Here is a 22408-nt window from a genome sequence, read left to right on the forward strand (position 1 = left end):
GAGGCGCTCGGCCGAGGCTTCGCCCCGACCAGCCCGAGCTGCCCCCGCCCGCCCTCCCCTCAGAGCCGGCCCCCTCCCGGCTCATTCCGAGCCCCTTCCCGCTCCGTCCCGACCCGCTCCGGTGGCCGCCGCCCCCTCCCCTCGGACCTGGCCCCCTCCCCCGCCCGCAGCAGCCGCCGCACCGGCCCGTCCGCCAGCATGGCCGCGCCGGAACGCGGGCGCGCGGCCGGGAGGAGCCGGGGGACGGCAGGAGCGCGCGGACCGGCCGGGCGGCGGTGCCGGAAGTGGCGCGGGGGGGGCCGGTGATGGCGGGGACCGGCCATGGCGGCGGGCGGTACCGGGGGCGGCACCGGGGGCGGGCCCGGAGCGGAGTGGGCGGCCCGGAGCGGGGGTAACGGGCCGGTTCCCGGTGTGACAGCGGCTGTGCTGGGGGGCCCCGCGGGTCTCAGGCCGGTCCCGGTGTGACGGGCTGAATCCCCGCGCTGCCCGGCCCTCACGGCCCGCCCGGGGTGTCCCGGGGCCGGGGCTCAGAGCTCCGGGAGAACAGCGGGACGCCGCAGTCCCGCCGCTCCCGTGGCGCTCCGGTTAGGATATTGAGGGCAAACCCTCCCGGAAAGGTTGTGCAGCCCGGGCAGGGCCGGGTGCGGTGCCCGGGGATTCCCGGTGCCGCTGGATGTGACCCCGGGGACACGGCCCGGGGCGGCCTCGGCAGCGCTGGCAGCGCCCGGGCTCGGGGCTTTGCCCGGCACGGCCCATCCCGCCCCGCTCGGGGCCATGGGGGAACCGCGGCCGAGCCGGGCCCTGCTGAGCCGAGCTCAGCCAAACCGAGCTCAGCCAAACGCCGCGGGCCGGGCCGAGCTGTGCTGAGCCGAGCCCAGCTGAGCCCGGCCGTGCCAAACCCCGCTGAGCTGAGCTAAGCCAGGCCCAGCCATGGCCAGTCCGGGTGAACCCAGCCGAACCCAGCTGAGCTAAACCGAGCCAAGCCACGCAGAATTAAACCGAGCCGAGCTGAGCTGAGCCGTGCCAAACCAAGCCGAGCCGAGCCAGGCTGAGCCAAACCATGCCGAGCTGAGCTGAGCTGTGCCAAAGCAGCCGAGCCGCGCTGAGCCGTGCCGTGCCAGGCTGAGCCCAGCTAAGCCGAGCCCAGGCGCGGCGGTTCCTGCGGAGCTGTCCAGCCTCTCCAGCCTCTCCAGCCCTTCCCGGCGCTCCAGCCCGCATCCCGAGCCCGCCGTGCGGGAGCGATGAGCGCAGCCGCCGCCCGGCCATGGAGGAGGATTTGTTCCAGCTGAAGCAGCTGCCGTGAGTAGCTCCGGGGGGATCCTGCCCCTCCGGCCGCGGGGATCCCGCCGGGGAGCGGCCGGTTCTGCCGGGGAGCCGCTCACAGCCCGCCGGGCAAGGCCATTTTCCCGCCGGAGCTGCCCGGGTGGAGCATCCCGAGGGATGCAGGAGATGTTTGTTACATAAATTCACTCATCTCGTTTGGGGTTTTTGCGTTTTCTGTTTGTTTGGTTGGTTGTTTTCTATTTTTTTTTTTTTTTTTCTCGGCGTGGTTTCTAACCACCATTTTTTTTTGATGGCGGTAAAAAATCAGCAGGGCTTGGGATAAAATCGTGGGGATTTTGGGAGAGGAGACGTTGGGATCGCCTCTGCAGGGGGGTTTGGCTGTAAATAACGTTGTGCTTCCTCGCCATCCTCCTCCTCCTCCTCCTCGCCAGGGAGGAATCGCAGAGCAGAACCTGCCCTGCCAAGGTGGGGTGGGGGGGACCCCAAAAACCCCGTTGGGATTGGCAGCGTTTCTGGAAATCTGCGCAAGGAAAATGCTGATTTTTGGGATGTGGTTGCTGGATCTGTGGGGAAAAAAAAAAAAATTAAAAAAAAAAAAAAGGCAAAAACCCAGCCCCAAACGTGATTAAATCTTTGGTGCCTTTAACCCCGGGAATTCCTTCCTTTCCCCTCAATTCCAAATGCTTCCTGTAAAACCAACCCGCTTTTTCCTAATGCTCCGTTCTCAGGTGTTTTGCAGCATATTTCCTATTTATAAATCATGGGCTCTGCCAGGCAGGGAAGGAATGTTTCAAGTTGGTGTTAAATATTCATGAGCTCGTGTCAATGACAGAGCACCCCGTCCCAAAACATTCCTGCTAAGTTGGACAGGAACTCCAGCTCTTTTCCAGTCCTTGGTTAGGATTGAGCTTGTCAGGGAAAAGAATCTGAGGTAATTTTATCAGAGGTTATTATTTTATCAGAGGTTATTATATTTTTTTGGGAATACATTCCAAAGTACCCTCCAGTGCAGCTGTTTTGGTCCTGTGAGATTTTGCAAATAAATGCAGCAGCTCCCTGAGATGTCCCAGATGTGAAAAATTTTCCAAGTATGGAACTCCCTGTGGAGTTTTTTCCCTAGTTTGTATCAATTTGTTTCATCTATCCCTAAATTATGCACCTGTATTTTTATTTTCTCTTTTGAGGAATGTGGCAATCCCTGCCTGGATTTGTGATCCTCAGATTTTGCAGGATCCGTCACCTCCAAATCTGGGATGATCACAGGTCCCTCCCTGTGATTCTGGGATAATTTAATTTATTTCCAAAACTATTTCAGTTAAATCCAAGGGATTTTCACTTTCCAAGGGGGAAGAGTCCTGCTGTGTTGCAGATAAAGTGAAGGAACTTTAAGGATCTGTTCCCTGATCTTTGGCCACAGAAGAATTTATAAATGGGAAAAGACCCTTCTCTGTGGGTAGGGAGCAAATCCCTCTGACCAAAACATCAAAGCTGTGTCAATTTAGCAAATTTTGGTCTTAAAATACAGATATTTCATTAATGACATGATATTAAATAATTCTGTTTCAGATGAAAGCAGAGTCACACAATCATCATCCTGCTGGAAAAAAAACCCCATCCATTCAGCTCATCCAAGGAATGAGCTCAGTAATTGTATTTCCCTAAATAATATTTCAATTTCTGGTGCATTTCTGGAGTTTCTAATCACAAAAACAACTCAGGAAATGGAATTTGGGCTCTTCCTGCCTGGACAAAACCCCTGAAATTCAATGACAGAGCAATGCCTAATTCCAATTAAACCCAGGCCCACCAAACATGGATCTCATTAAATATGCATCATTCCATCATATTTTTATGACCTCAGTGGTTTTATAACTTTGTGGATAGCACAACAACAACCTCTGTGTCCAAACCCAAGGGTGAGATCCCATCCCAGGGCAGGACACCTCAAACCAGACCCAAACCCAAATCCCAGCGTTCCCAGTGGAGAGTGGAGACAGGGAATGAGGAGAAACCTTGATGCAAAAGGGGTTTCAAACCTCCCCAGCTGGAAAATCCTCCTGGAAGGATCCATCCCGGGTTTTTTTGTGCTTTCAGGGTGGTGAAGTTCCGCCGCACGGGGGAGAGCTCGAGGTCGGAGGAGGATGGAATTTCGGGAGAGCACGAGGTGCAGATCGAGGGGGTGAGGACGGAGCTGGAGCCCGTGGAGCTGGGGGATGGAGCTGCAGTGCCCAAGGAATTCGCCAACCCCACGGATGGTGAGAAGGGCTCTTGTTTTCCTGCCTTGTGGGATCTCTTCATCTCAGTCAGGCTGGGTACAGGGGTTTTGGAATTTGCCAACCCCACCCATGGTGAGCAGGACTCGTTTTCCTGCTGGGAGAGCCTTGTGGGATCTCTTCATCTCAGTCAGGCTGGGTACAGGAGGTTTGGAGAAGTTAAGGATGCCCAGATATAAATAATAACTCCAGGAAATTGTGGTAGAGCTGAAAGTGGTGGTTTGATCAGCCCATTCCCTGTGGGGTGCTCTCTGTGCTCCTTTTTGTGTCCCCAGTGCTGGATACTCCTGTCAGGGAGTTGTGGATCCAGCTGCCACACTGGAATTAGAATTCTGAGTTCCCTCTGGGGCAGATACACCTGGCTCTCCTTCAAGGCTGAGATGAATCTGCAGAGTTCCTGGCTCCTCTTTTCCTAGAGGACATCAGGAATGTCCATCTCAGCCTCTGCTTCCTGCCTGGAGGCATCACTGCTTTAGGAGGGAGGAGAAATTTTGAGTTTGTCTTAGCACAGTGTGAAAATTTGGTGTTAATCTTGTTTTTGTGCTTTATCCCTTGGATTTTGTTTGATTTCTTCCTGGTTTGTGTTGTTGTGGGGATCTCACAGCTCTGAGCCAAAGCTCTTCCAGAGGAATGTCCTTCCCAAGCTGATGCAAGTGTTAGAACTGTGAGACTGAAATTGATTTAAACAACTCAAATATCAAAATGTGCTTTTCTCAGTCATTTCATTTTGCATTTGAGCAAAGGAATTTGAGACATCACAGCACCTTCAGCTGGGACAAACTAAAGAGGTCATGGCAGTGGGTGGGACACAACCAGCAGCATTTTGAACAGAAGCTGGGTTTAAAATTTGTGTGTTTTGGAGAAATTCTAGATTTAAATAATGAGAGGTTGCACTGAAATATTCCCTGGGCTGGGGCAGAGCTGTTTCTCCCCACAGAAAGCTCCACTCCAGTGGCTGCAGGAGTCACTCCCAGGAGGAAGAGGCTGAACGTGGGCTGGATTTGTGGGTGTCACACTATTTTACCTCCCTGTGATTAAAATTTTCAAGGAATCATTCAAATTATTTTGGCTTTGGAAGAAGAGAGATTTTCCTGAGTAGGAATTGTATAATTACAACTAAGTAGCTCTGTTATAGATTTGAGATCTCAACAGATTAGCCAATTAATTAGTAATTAAACCAGAAAATTCTCTCTCAAGGGCTGGCTTTTCTCAGCAAGGAATCCACTGGAATTGTTTTCTTTGCAGATACTTTCATGGTGGAGGATGCAGTGGAAGCCATTGGATTTGGGAAGTTCCAGTGGAAGCTCTCTGTCATTACTGGATTGGCATGGGCAAGTAATTGGGATCAGGATCAATTCATGATCATCACTTGGAGAATCTCAGGGATTTCAGATAATGGGGGCAGAGAGGCTCCAAGCAGATAAATGCACAATAAAGCAGGAATTTCACTGGGAATTCTAAACCACCAGCAGCACTCAGCCCTGTTGTGAGGGGTAATGATGGATTTCTTTGTCTCAGAAGTTTTTAGAAAGTTATCAGGCTTTGGAAAACCATTTCAATTCTCCACTTCAGTTTGGATTCAAATGAAAGAGGTTCCAGGCTGCTCCTGCACTCATTTTGCCACATTCCTCCCATCAGCTGCCACCTCAGTTGTCTGTATCAGTCAGGATTGCTGTAATCTCAGTTTCAGAGGAAGAGCAACCCAGCACTTCCACTTTTAACTTTGATATCAACATCAAAAAAGGCTTGGTTTCCATTTTTCTGCTTTTCTGAAGCTCTGTGTTCCACCTTCTGTGGTGTATTTCAGGATCCTGATACCTGGAGCTGTATTTACTGGCTTTTATCCATGTAAAAAGCTGGAATGTGTCATGATTTAGATCCTAAACCAGCTGTGGAATTTGGTTTCCAGGTGATCAGTGCAAATCCAGGAATGTTTAAGGGAATAAGTTACAAGGTATTAAACACTCCTGACTGAATCCATGTGTGAAGGGGCTGAAAGCTGGAATTTGCACTATGGAAGTAACTGAACCTGTGTCACTGCCCAGCCAAACCTCCTCAAAACCTTTGGATTCAGCTCTTTGAATCCTCTCTGCCAGAGTTCCTAAAAGTGCTGACAATCAGAAATGAGTTTAAATGTTAAATATTAAACATTTTCTCAAACCACAAGGTGGGAACATCACGGAAATGTCACCAAGGCCTATTATTGACTCCTAAATCCACCTGATTTGCAGACACTTGTTGATTTTTGCTTTCTCTTCCCCATGCAGATGGCAGATGCCATGGAAATGATGATTTTAAGTATCCTTGCTCCTCAGCTGCACTGTGAGTGGCGCTTACCCAGCTGGCAGGTTGCATTGCTCACCTCGGTAGGAAAAATACCTGACAGCTCCTGTCTTCCTTGAGGTCTTGCCATCATTGTTATTATCCAGACATTTTGCTTTGTATCCCTAAAATTAAATCTCCTTGTGGCCTTTGCAGGTTGCCTTTAGCTTGGAAGTTTATAGGAGGTTTTAAAAAAAGATTTATATGAGATTTTAAAGATTGAAGTAATGAAATTCAGTGAGAACTGAGGGCATTTTGCAGGTTTCAGGCTTAAAGTTTCATGTAATTTCCAAGAAAACCGGTGAATTCACTCAGATTCATCCTAAAATTCAAACAATTTGATTAATTTTTTAAAAAATAATTAATTTTTATTATCTTGCTTGCAAATCTTTATCTCTCCCCACTTCTAAGCTCTCTGACATGCTGAGAGCTCTGAGAGAGAACAAACAGTTGATTTTTGAGGTTGGACTCAATGATATCAGAGATCTTTTCCAGCCTAAATAATTCTGGGATTACCCAGTGATCTTTGGTAGCAGAGATCTTACAGCACCACCTCCAAGGATGGTGCTGTGATGTTGGAATCCTGCAGTGCCTTTAGAGATAAGAAAACAAATTTGGGAACCCTTTTCTCAGCATAGGCCACTGCTGAATGCAGGGACTCTTTTCCCTGAATTTCTCTCTCCTTTAGTTGTTAATGCCCTTTGTTTGATTGTGTAAAATTATTCAAATGCTCAGCAGATTGAAATGGTGTCCTTGAATCCCATGAATGTCCCATCCCTGAATGCAGCTCAGCACAAGAGTGTCACCTCTGAAAAGGCTTCAGGGGTATTTTCTTTCACACTTTTGTAAACTTTTAAGGTGTAATTTTATCTTCATTCAAACCTGGGAGCTGCTGAGGATGGTGGTAGGAGGCTGGAGGAGAGCTGTGTCCTGCAGATCTCAACCAACAGTTCCTCAGCTTTTATTCAGGAATATTTTCCTTGGAGCTGGAGAGCTCTGTGTCTTCCAGGGCTGGACTGACAATGGGACAATACCAGTGTTCCCAGTCCAAGCCAGACTGGGGTTGTCTGGGTTGTCACTGATGGATTTTTTGATGCAAAGCTGACTTGAGGAGGGACCTTGTTACTTCCCTGCTCCAACCCAGAGAGAACTGGATGATCTTTAAGGTCCTTTCCAACCCAAACCATTCTCTGACCTCCTGCACATCTCTCTCTGTTTTGGGCTGAAATGTTCTGGTTTCACTGGAAGTTTGTGTTCTGTGTTTGTCACACTGCAATTCTCACTTGTTAAGGGAAAAGGTTTTTTTTCCTGTTGTTCCACAGGTGGTGTTTGTGGGAATGATGTCCAGCTCCACGCTCTGGGGAAACATTTCAGACCAGTATGGGAGGAAAACAGTAAGTCTGCAGCTCCTGCTGGGATCCATCCCAATATTTCTGCAGCATGAACATTTCAGTGCAACTGGCACAGGGTGCCCAGGGAAGCTGTGGCTGCTTCATCCCTGGAAGTGTTTGAGGCCAGGTTGGAGCACATTGGGATAGTGGCAGGTGTTCCTACACCTGGAATGGGATGAGCTTTAAGGTCCCTTCCAACCCAAACCCTTCCAGGATTGCACATTCCCAAATGTCCACGTGTACAAAGCAGCACTGAGCACATCCAGAACTGAGCTCCTATGAAATAGGAGGCATCTGGAGCTCTGTTTTACACTTTCATTTACACTTTACAGTGATTTTTAACTCTTGCTGAACACAGGGCCTGAAGATCAGCGTGCTGTGGACGCTCTACTATGGGATCCTCAGTGGATTTGCTCCCATTTACAGCTGGATCCTGGTGCTGAGGGGCCTGGTGGGCTTTGGGATTGGAGGAGTGCCTCAGTCGTAAGTAAATATTCACCACTCCAAACTTCCTCCTTTCTCTTTCTTTCTCATGAGATTCTCCTGTAGGACTGAAGTCTTGTTTCTGTTCAGGCACCCCAAACCTTGGTCTTGTTGCAAGGCAGGTCATGCCTTGAACAGCAGGATTTAGAGGCAGAGCTGAGCCCTGAGTCTGATTGTAAAAGCCCAGATTATTGTTCAGTCAGAGCCTGAACTTCTCCATCTCACCCTGAGCTGGGATTTCAAACCCACACAGCCCAGACCTGGAGCTGTGGAGGTGCTGGGATGGCTCAGAAGGAAGAAGTGTCAGGATATTTCTCTTATCATTGTGTGGTTCCTTTCACTGAAGAGAGGGATCCATAAATTTTCCACCTGCAATAAATAACCCTGCTCTAGGCTTTTAATTATAGATGTAAAGGGAAAGGTACAGCCATTTTCCCTGTCTGTAGTCTTTTATCCTTCCCAATAATTGATTTTTTTTTGCCTTCTGGAGGTGCTATTTTGGAGCAGGCAGAGCCTGGCTTGGATTGATGGCTCACAGATTCCTTCCCAGTGGCTTTTCCATGGCCACTCCCAGATAAAAACCCAGAGCTGCAGGTGCAACCCAGCCAGGGCCACTGGACTTGGCTCACTGAGGTTCTGTGGCTTCATAAGAGAAAAACCAGAGCCAGTTACAGATCTCAGAGTGGATCCCATCCTCCCTGAGTCTGTTTCCTGTTCTGACTATAACAGGGGTTTATTTGACAAAACATGGATGAAGCAGGAAAATTAGCTCCTTTCTAATATCCTTAAGCTGTGTGATTTTGGAGGTGAGTGCCTGGATCTCCATGGAGTGAGAGTCATTTCCTCCTCTGGATTGGCTCCAACAATTCCATGTCCTTCTTTTGCTGGGGTCATTCACCAGCTCCTGTTTTCTCTGCACTGCAGAGGGACCTGAGCTCCACTTTTAAGATGTGATTTGAGTTCTCTAAATCTCTGCTTGAATTAAATATTGTGTGAAATTTCCTGCTTTCCACAAACTGGGCAGCTCCTCAGAGATCAATCCACTCTTTAGGTTAGTAGGAATTTTGTCCCAAATCTCAAAGGAAGCACAAACAGACTGAGTCAATGAATGCAAACAGAGCAAAGCCAAACCTTTCCAGTTTGAAAGAGATGACAGAGCCTGGACTGGCTGCTGCCTGAATTCCTCCTCAAGAATTCCTCCTGGAGAAGCTTTGCCATCACTCTTTGGCACAGGCATGAAACAAAGCCTCAGTGGTTGCTCTTTGAATCCCACAATAAAAGAATGCAAATTATTTTATATCAGTGACATGAAAGTATTCTCCTCTTGGAGAACTGAACCCTGGCACAGGAGATGGATGGGAATTCTCTGAGCCAGTTGTAAAGCCCTGAAGAAATTCTTTATCCAGCAAGAGTTTGTGTTGAATTCTGATGGACCACACTGAAAACACAGATAAAATGGTATTTCCAATGGTGCTCTGGCTCAGAGCAGAGCTATGAAAAGATGAACATCAAGATCTGCATTTAACTGATGACCATGGGGTCACAAAACCACACAAAAAGAACAAACTGTGTCCTCTCTTGCAATGTTGAAGGGTTTGTTCTGGGGTGGAAGGGGGGTGTGACCCAGTGTCACAGCCTGGCTGGGGAGAGGGAGAGCTTTGAGTCACTGCTCTGAGTTTGGCAGCTTTATTAAAAGGTAAAAGGGATGTTTGAACTTGTGGCATTTCCCTCTTTGTGCTGACATTTTCCTCTCTGTTCCCTTTTTTAGGGTAACTTTATATGCTGAGTTCCTTCCAATGAAAGCCAGAGCAAAATGCATTTTATTAATAGAGGTGAGTGGGAGCGTTCTGATCCTCGAGGGACAAATCCTCTGGTGGTCACATCCCTTCCATCCTCCTGCCTGGAAATCCCCTCAGAGCTGCAGCCAGGCCTGGCCTGTCCATCTTGGTGGAGCTGAGTCACTCCTGAGCTCTGCTACCAGCCCAGCTCCAAAAGCAGAAGGAACTTTTCCTGTCACACTTCACTCTTGAATTTTCTTTTTTTCCAAATTATTTTGCACCCAGGGCTGCAGAGTGAGCACAAGAGGGGCATTGGGTGTCCATGATTTTGTGTTGAAATGCATCTCAGTGATGGATTTGGAGAGCTGACAGCTCCACAAATTCAGTGCTAAATTCAGCTCCACATCTTCATCCAAACCTGTCACAGTAACTCAGGGCAGAATTTTGGCCTTGCAATATTTTAAGGCAGAATTCGCACCCCTGGAATTTCTCTCTCCAGCCATCCCTGGTGAGCACAGCCTGGAATGTTCCAAAGAAGAGGCCTTGGGAGCACTGCATTCCTCATTTTTTTTCTGTTGTTTTTCCCTCTTCCAGGTGTTCTGGGCCCTTGGGACTGTGTTTGAAGTGCTCCTGGCAGTGGTGGTGATGCCCACGCTCGGCTGGCGCTGGCTCCTCATCCTCTCTGCCCTCCCACTCCTGCTCTTTGCTGGCCTGTGTTTTGTAGGTATTCCTCATGGATTCATGTGAATTCCTGCAATTCCCATTCCTCTACCCCATTCTGTGACCCAGCTGAAGGAAATCAGGGCAGTTTTCAGCTCTCTGGTGGTGTCTTCTGTGAAATGACTGAAATAATGACCAAAAAATGCAGTGTCAACAGGGTGCTGGGGAAAACGTTCCAGGGAGAGTTGTGTTGATGTGACTGTAATTGCTGAGGACAATGCAGGGCTGGAAGTTGGTGAAATCAGACCTGGAACCCTCTCCAGTTTAATTACTTTGTTCCAACTAAGCTCAGTGAAATCAACATTTTATCAAAAATTGTTGCTATTTCCCTAAATCCTCTTTAGATTTTGTCACTTCTGGGATCATTTTCCACTTAAGAATCCTCCCAAATCAGGGATAGGATCTGCAGAGTGCAGGTCAGATTCCAAAATAAGTTAACCCTGATATTCAGTGATTTATTTTATTATTTATTGGGTGATATCTTTGCCAATCACTCAGTCTCCTCATAGATAAATGTCCTTGTCAGGTGGTTTAGCAGCCTTTTTTATTCCTTAGTTTTTCAGGAATACTTGCAGTTATCCAGGTGATCACAAGCTTGTTCTAAATTAAAAGGAGCCTAAACCCATAAATTTTATTCCATTTTATTCCAAAAATTCCATAAATTTTGGAATGCCAGGAACATCTTGTGATCTGCCCTGGATGCTTTGCCATTCCTGCACAGAGGGGATAATGTAAAAAACCTGCAAAAATCCCCAACAGCTCTCAGGGATAAACCCAAAGGAATGGAAGGGAAGGAATTCTGAGTGATGTAAAGAGTGGGGGGTTACAGTTTTTAAAGTCTGATGAGATGATCCTTGGAATTCTTCCAGCTTAGTTCTGTAATCCTTTGTTATGTGAGAATCTGCTGGAGTCACTGAGATTCCCCCAAGGAAAATCCCAGAGTTTATTTCTGGTTGTGACATCCTCCTGTATGTGTGACCTGCTCTGCTCCCTCAGTGGCTGCCAGAAAGTGCCAGGTATGATGTGTTATCTGGGAACCAGGAGAAGGCTCTGGCCACTTTGAAGAGGATTGCCACAGAAAATGGAGCTCCAATGCCCTTGGGAAAACTGGTGGTTTCCAGGCAGGTATGTACAGGTCACAGAACAGTGAAACTGAGGGGGTTTGTGAGCAAATCATCAATGTGCTGTTCAGTTTTAATGTCTCAGCTAGGCAGAAGAAAGTGAGGTTTGATCATTTAGTGCTCTTTTCCACTGAGGAAGAGTTAACTTCTCATTTGGAAGCGAAAAGCAGCTTTAATAAGGGCATTTGATGTTATTTAACCTCACTGTTATTTGAGAAAACCAAACATTGAGGTTGTTGAAGAGCTCAGGTCAGAATTCCTGGATCTGAATGCATGAGACAGGATGAAATTTGACACTTCAGCTGTCCCTCATCACCCAACTTCTGCTTGTTCCCAACAGGAGGACCGAGGCAAAATGAGGGATCTTTTCACCCCCCATTTCCGCTGGACCACGTTGTTGCTCTGGTTTATTTGGTAAGAAAAAACCTAAAGGTTCAGTGCCAGCACAACTCTAAAGGGGTTTTACTGAAGGGATTTTACTCAAATACAGCAACTTCCTCCTCAGAAAAAAAACCAACCAAACAAAAAAAACCCCCAACCTGTATTGATTTGTAATTTATTAAACCACACAAGTGTTCCAAATCAAATTACCCTTTAATGTTCTGAATGCTGAAATAATTTTGAGGTAGAACTTTTGATTGGTGGTGTTTCTTTTAAGTTGGACCAGCTGAAACTTCCTCTCTCATTTGCTTCCTTGCAGGTTTTCCAATGCTTTTTCATATTATGGGTTAGTTTTATTAACTACAGAGCTCTTCCAAGCAGGAGATGTTTGCAGCAGTGAGTATTGCTCCATCTTTTCTTTTTAAATATGTCCTCTTAAAACTGCTGGAATATCTTTTATTAGATCACCTTCTGCTGGTGGTTTGGAAAATGAACATGGCTGAGTTTTAAGTTTACTTTAGATTTTTCATCATCTCTGCCCATTGCAGAGAAGTCCTGAAGTGGTTTTGAGCCCAAAATGTCAAACAGGAAGACAACCTTCAAGGCAGACCTGTTATCTGTTCCTCTTGATTTAAAAAAGTGATTGAATAAATACAAGTTTGCAGATTTGACAGGTCTAATTAGTTCTGAGAGAGAGAAACTGCTGCTGGGAGCTCCTGGGTTCTCAAGATGGGATAAACCTGCTGAGAAAAAAGATAATGGTGGGAAATCAACATTCTTTGTGTGGCGGAATTTTTTTGGGGAAAAAGAAGGTGCTTTGACTGAGTTAAGAAGAGGCTTGAACAGTTTGATTCCCCAGGGGAGGAATGATTGCATTCAGAACATTTGTAATTAGGGAAAACTGCCTGGAACTTGGGAAATGATAAAAGGTGGATGGGGAGTGTTGGAGCAGCCCCAGCCTTCAGGGCTGAGCAGCAGTGATGAGCTCTGAGAGCTCTGACTCAGGTTTGCCTCCCCAGAGAAGGATGTAGCCCTTAAAACCCCTTGTTTTTATAAGGACATGGGGTTTTTCAGTATTCTCAGGGTGTGGGAAGTGTTGGGATTCCAATTTGTGTTGGGAGAAACTGAATTATTTGAGTTAATTCTGTCCTGAGCCCTGGACTGGAAAATAATTCTGGCTGTACAGCTGATAAGGAGGTGGAATTTTCACTGAGCTGAGACATCCTGTCACAGAAAATATTATAAATGTTCAGTGTTTTCAGGCAAAATCACCAAGCATTGCTCTTCAATGCCCCTCTGACTCTGAATTCCATCCCAGCAGCACTGCAGGCATTCAGAAGAGGAATAACAATTAAATCCAAGGGGCAGAATCACTTGAATTTCTATCCCTAAACAACTTTCCAGAAGTATTTTAAAGGATGGTGGGTGCAGTGAATCCATACCAGTCCTTCCAGTCCATCCCTTCCTAAATTTCAGCAGTAAAAATGAGAGACCCAGCAGGAAGGGTAAATAGGGAAGAGTTTGTTTAAAATATATTGAATATTTATGCTTTTTTCCCTGCAGTATCCAGCAGAAGGCAGGAAGTAAAAGCCAAGTGCAGCCTGACCTGTGAGTACCTGACAGAGGAAGATTACACTGACCTGCTCTGGACAACCCTGTCAGAATTCCCTGGTAAGGAGCAATGGGAAGCTCCAGTTTTTCCTTGGAATGGCTCAGGGTGTGGCAGTGATCTCTGGCAGCAGCAGTGGCACTGGGATGTCTGGTCTGATGCTTCTCAGAGCTCCTTGCTGTAGCTGTGGATTCTCCCTGCCCTGGGATCAGTCATTGCTCTGGAATGGCCCCTCTGTGTGCTGCAACCCAGCAGCACTTCAGGAGGAGGAAAACCTCAATCAAAGGGGCAGAAACACTGGAATTTCTATCCATAAGTGACTTTGCAGAAGTGTTTTCAAAGGATAATGGGGACAGTGGATCCATGGAGGACTTGCTCCCTAAATCCCTGGCAATTCCAGCAAATTTCAGGCAATTCCAGCAAATTTCAATGGACAGTCTGGCACAGGACAAACAAAATAGTGTGAAACAGCCATTGATCCTTCAGATGGAGGGGATCTCCCAGTGTTCATCTGATTGAAACAACACCAGAGACAGAGTTCAGGGTATTTTCACTCTCCTGGATCATCATTTCATCCTTCAGTTCAAGGAGAAGTCATTTAATGAATGATAATTTGCAAATATGACTGAGAAATATGCACAGTCATTGCTAAGAGGAGTGTGCTGCCAAACAGGAATTTTGGGAAAGATAGCCAGGAAAAAAGAGTGGGTGCCTGGAGTGGTGCTGTGGCTGCAAGGTCTGGTTTGATCCTCACACAGACTGAAGTGGGAGTGAGAAATATTGACAGGGTGCCTCTGGATGTGACACTGATGCTGGAATAATCCCCACTCCTGCTGTGCATCAGCTTTCAAAAGGATCTGGGAAAATTGCATTGGAGGGAAGACTTAATAGGGAGATTTACTGAGCTTGATCTATTTCCTGTTAAAAATCAGGGGAGAAATAATTTGGTGGAACATCTAAATAGCAGAACAGAAAGAAAACACCACATTCTAAAGAGCCCTTAAATCCAGCAGGGAACAATGGCCAGAAGTTGAGCAGAAGTTCTTCCAGTAAGCCATGAGCAGGTGTTTTAGGCATTCCCATCAGTAATCCCTGGGTGGGAGTGTGGATTTATGGATTTGTGGAGCATGGAGCAGGGCTCAGCAGCTAGGACACAGAATTCCTGTTTCACATGGCACCAGCAGCAATCCATCCCACAGCCCTGCCTGGGGCCAGCAAAGGCTTGGAAAGAGAGGCCAAAATTTCCACTTAAACCACCCAGGCTGTGTTAAATCTGCTGCAACCCCTCTTTGCTTGATTCCCAAGAGTCTCCTGGTCTCTTCCCACAGGTGTGTTGGTGACCCTGTGGATCATCGACCGCATCGGCCGCAAGAAAACCATGGCCCTGTCCTTCCTTGTCTTCTCCTTCTGCAGCCTCCTGCTGTTTCTCTGTGTTGGAAGGTGAGTCCAGCACAGGGAACAAGTGGAGTAAAGGATTTCTCTGTGTCCTCTCTTGGTTGTGGTGGGAGAACTGGGAGTGGTCGTTGGAAAAGCTGTGGGATGGTCGTGGCTCAGCTGGAGAAGGATTTAAGGCTGGGGTTGGGTTTTCTCACCAGAGTTTGGGAGGGAAGTAAAAGTGAAGTCCAAGTGAACCCAGCAGATTGTACTTAACATTCCCAAACTCTGCTCTCCTCTTTCTCCTCACAGAAATGTTCTTACTGTGCTGCTCTTCATTGCAAGAGCTTTTATTTCAGGAGGATTTCAGGCTGCCTATGTTTACACTCCTGAGGTAAGGGGGTTGTTGTGGTGATGGGAATATTCAAGGGGAGTGAGAACAGGGTGGGAAAGTCATTTTGATGACCTGTTCCAAATGGACCTCTCACCCCAGACTGGAGCTGTAGATCCCATTGTCATTGTCTGACAGAATGGCCTGTGGCACCATTTATTAATTCCCATTGATTTAGGAGTGGAAGGAGGAAAACTTCTCACTGGGATTGATGGGATGATTTGTTTTCCACAGGTTTATCCCACAGCCACACGTGCTTTGGGCCTGGGAACGTGCAGTGGAATGGCCAGAGTGGGAGCCCTCATAACCCCATTCATTGCACAGGTAAATCCCTTCTCCTCTGAGAGTGCACACACAGGAAGCTTGGATTGATGATCCTGGAGGTCTTTTCCAGCTTTAGCAATTCCATGATTCTATGAAGGTGATGTAGAAAATGTTTTTCTTCCACTATCCCAGGTTGCTCCAAGCTCTGTCCTTGGACATTTCCAGGGATGGAGCAGCCACAGCTTCTCTGGGCAGCCTGTGCCAGGACCTCCCACCTTCACAGGGAAGAATTCCTTCCTAAAATCCAATCTAATCCTGCTCTCTGAGAGTTTAAAACCACTGTCCCTTGTCCTGGCACGATCTATAAAATCTCCCTCCTTTCCAGAAACTTCAATTTAAACTTTATTGCCAATACTAGAATTAAAATTTCTGTTGCTGTACCAGTGTCTTCTGTTGCTCCACCAGTGTATTTCCCTGCTGAGGTGCTGTTTTGCATTCCTTGCCTTTCTCCTGCAGGTGATGTTGGAATCTTCAGTCTATCTGACTCTGCTGGTTTACAGTGGCTGCTGCCTGCTGGCTGCCCTGGCCTCCTGCTTCCTGCCCATCGAGACCAAGGGCCGTGGCCTGCAGGAGTCCAGCCACAAGGAATGGGGCCAGGAGATGGTGGGCAGAGGATCTCATTCCCCAGGGGAATCACAGGAGTGATGGGACATGGAAACCTGCTGGAAGAATGAAGGATAGGAGCAAGATGTCTCACAAAACTTCCAAGCCTGAAGCACGGAAAGCTGACCACCATCACTGCCACCCTCACGTGTCAAACTGCAGGAGTTTGGGGTTGAACCTCAGCAAATTGTGTTTCTGCTGCTCTTTGCTCACACTCATAAAAACTTTTTTGGATGGAGAGGCCTTTGATCCAGATATCCTTGGAAGTTTAGCAGGATGGGTTTCTCTTCAGTCTGTCGTGCTTGCATGGTCAGCTTTTCAGCTTAAAATGTCCTGTGCCAAGCAAATGCCAAGTGACTGCAGCCCAGCATAAGCTGTCATTAAAAAACTGAGCTCTTGATGCCTAAAACCAAGAGGTTCATCTTTAGTGTGGCCCTGGCCTGGCACAGGGTGGATTCCATCCCTACCACTATGGATTAAATGCCTGCCTTGCACTTTTAGCCATCAAAACCATCACCAAAATGTGATTCTGTCAAACCAACCCAAGCTCTCCAGTTGGATTTTGTTTCTGGAGAGTGGATTGCTTGGAATCTGATTCCTGACTGTTTCTCCCATCCCAGGTGGGTAGCTGGAGCAGGGAGGGTGGTGTTTGCTGCAGAGCTGGGACCTTGTAGCAGAAATGTAAATCACAGAATCATTAAGGTTGGAAAAGACCTCCAAGCTCATCGAGTCCAATACGTTTTGGAGCAGAATTGGACTTCTCTGGCATTGCCAGGGACCTTGAGCTCTCTGTCTGTTGCTTGGAGTGAGGAGGTTCTCACTCCTGGGGTTCTCTCTGGGGATCCAGGTGTGTCCCTGCTCCATTACCTGGGCACATCCTCATGGTGGGGTAGCCCCAGCTGGAGTCAGGAGCTGCTGTTGGGATCACTCCCTGACAGCTGGGCAGGACCTTTCCTGCTGATTGTACCTGGACTGGTGACAAAGGAATGTAGCTGGAATAAATGAGCAAAACCATGGGAAGAGCCCATTTGCAGTGCCCTTGGATGAGGAACATCCCTCCTTCAGGTGTGGCTCCTGAAGGGATGATCCTGCTCTTGTCAGGGAATGTAACAGAGCTCAGGTGAGGACAGGCTCATCTGGTTTGTCACAGACCTGTCCCTGGGCACAAGTCAGGTGGCAGAGTCTGTGGGAATGTGTAGAGATCTGAGATGTACCTCAGTGGATGTTCAGGATTCCAGACCTTGGGACACACAACCAAATGTGGGTGAGATGGACTTGGTGAGGCTGTGGGAGCAGTGGGGGTTTGTGGTCTGTCTGAGCAAGTGACTCACCTGAACACAGGTAAATGTGCAACACATTTTTACACTTGAACATTTTAAGTATCCTGGGAAGCAGGTCCCATTCCTGGGGTCAGGAATAGGTCTCCAAGTCCATGTTTGATGCAGTACAAGTGAGCACTGTGGGGCACACCTGTCACTGAGGGTCGCAGCTCTGAGGTCACTGCAATGCTCCACCACATGCCAGGCTGCTTGTTTGGAGACTGAGGGGAAAATAGAAGTGGAAAATTCCTTAAAAAAAGCCAGGAAACTCAGGCTGATGGAGAAGGCCAAAGAGGTTGAAATTGTGTGAGGGGGGATGTTCTGCTGAGAGCAGAGTTTGCCAAGGCACCAAGTGTCCATCCAGTCCCACTGGAGGATGGTGACTCAGTGAAGGATTCCAGGAATGGTTGGTGGAAACAGGCAAACTTGGCTTTTCCCAGCCAGATGAAAACAAATTCAGCTCCCAGGGGATCCCTGGGATCCCTGGGCTCAGCTGTGGGTGGTGGCACAGAACCCTCTGTCCCTTCCAGCTGGGTTGGTTCCCTTTGTGTCCCCTGTCCCTGTATCCTCATGCTCCACCAAAATCAAGCTCCAGTTGATCCCAGTAAACAGACAGGGCTCTCATGGCACTGACACCAACCACAGCTCATTTGTTCATCTCCTTCTACCAGGCTGCAGTTGAGTCCTTCTCCCTGTGTGCCTAGGGCAGCCTGGAGCAGAGCCAGAGGGACTTGTTCCATGGAATACCAGAATTCCCAAGTGATTTGGCTTGGGAGGGACCTTTAAGCTCATCCAGGCAGGGACACTTTCCACTAGACCAGGCTGCTCCAATCCCCATCCTCACCTGCCCTTGAACACTTCCAGGGACGGGGAACCTCTCTGCTTTCACTTGGAGTGGCTGCTGATGTGCTGGATATGGGACACAGCAGTGAGGAAGCAGATCCTGGATGGGTTTAACCAGATATTACCCCACATGTGTGGCCACAGAGCTGGGATCTGCTGGAGCTGGGTTTGCCTGTGCACCATCAGGCTGTTCACCTCTCAGTGACAGCTCTGACATTCCATCCTCATCCTCATCCTGCTGCTGGAGGCCCTCGAGGCCATTCCAGTCCCCCAGGTGTTTCCATGCTTCCTTCCTTGGGCTTGCCATGAGCTGTGTTTGCATCCCAAAACTCTGGAATTGAGCCTGGGTAGAGGTGATAGAGAATCCAAAGTGCAGGACAGGCCATGGCCCAGTTTGTTACTCATTGCCTTGAGTTAAAATTCTGCTTTCCTGGGGTAATGTTCACATCTCACTCCATTTCTTTTAGGTGAATATTCAGCAGTTGTAAAGAATTGCATCCAACGGCCTTTAGAGAGTTTTAGGTGAAGTTTCTCTGTTCATGCACACCTGGATCCTACAGATAAGCCACTTCCCAGGTAAAGATTTATAGGGAATGCAACATTTTCCATGATGTGGAATAGATCAGTTTTAACCTGTGACATTTACAGTGTTAACCAAAAAATGGAAGGCATTTTTGCTTTTCACTTTTTATGAATTCTGCACTAAAAAAAAAAAAATCTGTTTAATGATAGGTATACCAAGATTGGTGTTGCTGGATCTTTGATTTTGTTAAAGCTTGATCCAAAGCTCACTGAAATCTAGGAAAATCTGTGGATATCCATGGGCTTTGGGTCAGCTTAATGAAAGGGAGAGGTAGGAGCCCACCACAGCTGATCCCACCTGGCTGAATTCAGCAGGAGCCCATTGAGCACTGCAGAAACAGAGCTGGAATTGAGGATTTGCAGGAATTTGCATATAATTAATAAGAGAAGGCCATTTTAGCTTGTTCACTGAGAACACTGGGGTTGACACACACCAGTTCTAAATCACCACTATAGATTTTATCAGTAGGCCAGCACCATTTAGGTACAAAATAAATTTCCAAAGAATCCTTTTCCACACTGGGTATTTCTCACTGGTAAAGGAATTACTGCAACTGCTTTGTTTCAAACAGGAAAGTGAGATCCTTTGGAATTTAAACAGAATTGTGGGATTTGGTTTTGCCAAGCTGGTGTGGGAATGTAGTTCCCCAAATGTCCTTGGATGGGATAATTTGCTATTCCCAAATATTTGCTGAAAGAGCAATGAATGTCTCCATGTCTGAATGTACAGTTTCTAAGCTGGATTTACATTTTAATGTTGAAAAACTTGGTGTATCTCAAGCTTGTTGTAAAATACTCCTCTGGTTCCTGTTCCTGACATGGCATTGGAGAGTTGAAGTCCACACTAGATATTTTATGTCAAACAAATAAATAGTTTTTTCAGGAAATAAGTTTTTGGCTCTTCTGGGGGATGTTTAGGAGGAGTCATAACTTTGTTTTTTTGGGGTTTTTTTTTTGGTGGGGTTTTTTTTTTTTTTTTTTGGTGTCTTGGTGTTCAGAGGTTTGAGCTACAGTGCTCAACACTCTGCAGGTCTCATTTTCTGTCTGTTTTGTGTATTTAGATGTAAAGAAAAGTCACAGGATTCCCATTTTAAGTAACCTCACTACAGCAAAACACTGTGGATGCTGCATCCCTGGAAGTGTTCCAGGCAAGGTTGGAGCAACCTGGGATAGGGGAAGTTTTCCCTGCCCATGGCAGGGGTGGGACTGGATGAGCTTCAAGATCCCTTCCCACCCAAACCATTCTGGGATTCTATAATTTTTAAAATTCTCTTAAATCTTTAATTGATTTTCATATTTAATTCAGTTTGGACAGGCAGGAGGTGGTTGAAGGATGAGTCAAAATGGCTAAGGAGCTGCAAATCCTTCTCATGCTAATGCAGGCTGTTCTCATCCCAGAGTGCTTCCATCTTCCTTCTGCCTGGGGTGCAGAGCTTCCTTCCTGGAAATGGAATTACTTGGGAACTAGAGAGGTTTGTGTGGCTGAAGGGGGAATATTCTTTCATCTGTGGTTATTTTTTGGCATCCTCAGGATCATGGAATGTGCTGAGCTGGAAGGGACCACAGGGATCATCATCCAGTTCAACTCCTGGCCCTGCACAGGCTCCCCAACAATCCCACCCTGTGCATCCCTGGTGTCCAAACACTCTTTGAGCTCTGGCAGGAGTTTTCCCAAATGCCAGAGCTGCTGTTTGCTGACTTCCCTGATACTTGATGTGCTTCCAGCTTTGTTCTGGGTCACAGGAGATCCTTGTGGAGAACTGGGAGTTTCTAAAATGTTCTGACACTGGGCATGGGAGGTGGTGCTTTGTGTGTGTCAGAGGACATGCAGGAATTGTCCAGACCCCATTCCCTGACTCCCTGACCTCCCCTGGCCTCAAAATGAATTTCAGTCTCTCAGTGGGGATTTGCCCAGGGAAGCTGTGGCTGCCCCATCCCTGGAAGTGTCCAAGGCCAGGTTGGAGGAGGCTTGGAGAAACCTGGGGTAGTGGGAGGTGTCCCTGCCCTGGACTGGATGATCTTCAAGGTCCCTTCCCATCCAAATCCACAATTCTGTGAGGTCTTAATGCCCTGGGGACTGTCAGCAAGCACAGATCTTCACAGGGTGATATTCCAGGTTTCCTGGTCTGCTTGGAATCTGGAGTGATGGCTCCTGCTCCTCCAGGATGAAATGTTTAGGAAGAATGTGTGTGGAGACGTGGAATGATGATCTCCTGGGACATTTCTGTGGAATCAGCATTTGAGGCCCTTCCCGTGCCATCACTAAGAGGAAGAACCACCATGCTCAAGAGATTTGAACATTCCCTTTATTGGTCACACAGATTAAACTGAGGCCTTCAGAAAACAGAGTTAACCTGCAAATAAAATCACAGATCAGCTCATTCCTGTTTGCCCAGAGGCCACGTGAGATCACAGGGTTCCTGCAGGCTCTGAGATCAAAGAATCAGCTGCTTCTTGTTAGGTGTACAATGATTTTCTGCACCCCTCTTTGTCCAGTGGAATTTTCCCAAAATCACCAAAGTGGGGCTGGATTTACAGCAGAGAATGAGCTCCTGAATGTCTCATATTTGGAATAAGTGAAACCAAGGGGCTCCAGTTCCCCTGAGTGGCTTTTCCTGAGGTGGGATCACAGACCCTTGAGTTCAGCATTAATCAGCAGGGAATTTTCTCCAGCCTTTGTTTTCCTTTTCCTGACTTTACCTGGTGACTGCAACATTTCCAGGGAAGCTGGAAATTCTTTGGGCAGTCTGGGCATGGCAGTGGCTCCCAGTTTCCCCTGCCCAGCTGTGTTTGCTAAGCCCAGCAGGGAGATGCCCACGCTGCTGAGCTATTCCTGGCACACAGAGTCAGCAGGAGAGAGGAGCTGCACCACGGATGAGTAAGGAACACTTGGCTTATCCACACAGGAGAGTGAGCTCACAACAGCCTTTGGATCTGAGGCTCCCTCACCATCCAGTGCCCTGGCTGGGAGGGTTTGGAAAGCAGGAAAGACACATGGCATGGGAAGATCAGCCAGCCCAACAGCATGCCTGATCACCCCAAAAAGTCCTGCTCCTCCTCTGGGAAGCACAACCTTCCCCAAGCCAGGCCCTCTCTCTGAGCTGTGTCCCACAGCTGGGAGGAATGGGAAGCTGAGGGGCCCATGGGAGTTTTAGGGACAAGAAGAGCTATTTTCTGATGCTCTCTGCTATATATAGAGTCTGGCAGGCCCACAGGGCTGGAACAAGTTGCTTTTGTTGCTAAAACATCGTTTGGAAAGGCCATTTTAGGCAAGTGCTGCTGTCTGGTGCCAGCTACACTAAGCAGGTGCTGTGGCCCGAGCTTTGTCCTGGCAGGAATGTGAGGAAAACTGGAGTAAGCCAGGCACGTGTTCCCAGAGCTGCTGTTACTTCCCTGGGAGCCTCAGAGCTTCTTCCTACTAAGGAGCTTTTGCCTCCTGGGGGGGAGCCTGTAAATCTAATTACACACTGGGTGTTGGAGCAGCCAGCAGAGACCTCAGGTGTCCCCAGCTCCGTTTCAGATCCTGGCCCCTGGTGCAGATGAACTGCAGGACTGTCCAGGGTTCAGCTGAACCCAGCCTGCCCTTTGCAGCCTGAGCCCAGACAGCACT

General features: G+C 47.8%; 1 protein-coding gene across 1 annotated transcript; it reads left to right on the top strand.

Moving 5' to 3' along the window:
• Window positions 1-452: 452 nt before the first annotated feature.
• Window positions 453-20081, top strand: SVOP (SV2 related protein). Its single transcript, XM_084217425.1, has 17 exons — window positions 453-1299; window positions 3379-3539; window positions 4803-4888; window positions 5825-5923; window positions 7202-7273; window positions 7629-7753; window positions 9522-9585; window positions 10126-10251; window positions 11248-11376; window positions 11713-11786; window positions 12073-12149; window positions 13317-13424; window positions 14691-14802; window positions 15049-15130; window positions 15362-15451; window positions 15908-16674; window positions 18684-20081. The coding sequence occupies exons 1-16, from the start codon at window positions 1265-1267 to the stop codon at window positions 16094-16096; spliced, it is 1629 nt and encodes a 542-aa protein (XP_084073551.1). The 5' UTR covers window positions 453-1264; the 3' UTR covers window positions 16097-16674; window positions 18684-20081.
• The last annotated feature ends 2327 nt before the right edge of the window (window positions 20082-22408 follow it).

Source organism: Fringilla coelebs (assembly GCF_963513975.1).
Source record: "Fringilla coelebs genome assembly, chromosome: 17".
Lineage (NCBI taxonomy): Eukaryota > Metazoa > Chordata > Aves > Passeriformes > Fringillidae > Fringilla > Fringilla coelebs.

What these genes read in the sequence shown, in the direction of transcription:
- SVOP (XM_084217425.1), top strand. Translation starts at nt 1,265, where the DNA reads ATGGAGGAGGATTTGTTCCAGCTGAAGCAGCTGCC. An exon ending in TCTTTGCTGGCCTGTGTTTT is followed by an intron (nt 10,252 to 11,247) that starts GTAGGTATTCCT and finishes CTGCTCCCTCAG; the next exon opens with TGGCTGCCAGAAAGTGCCAG. An exon ending in CTGTTTCTCTGTGTTGGAAG is followed by an intron (nt 14,803 to 15,048) that starts GTGAGTCCAGCA and finishes TTCTCCTCACAG; the next exon opens with AAATGTTCTTACTGTGCTGC.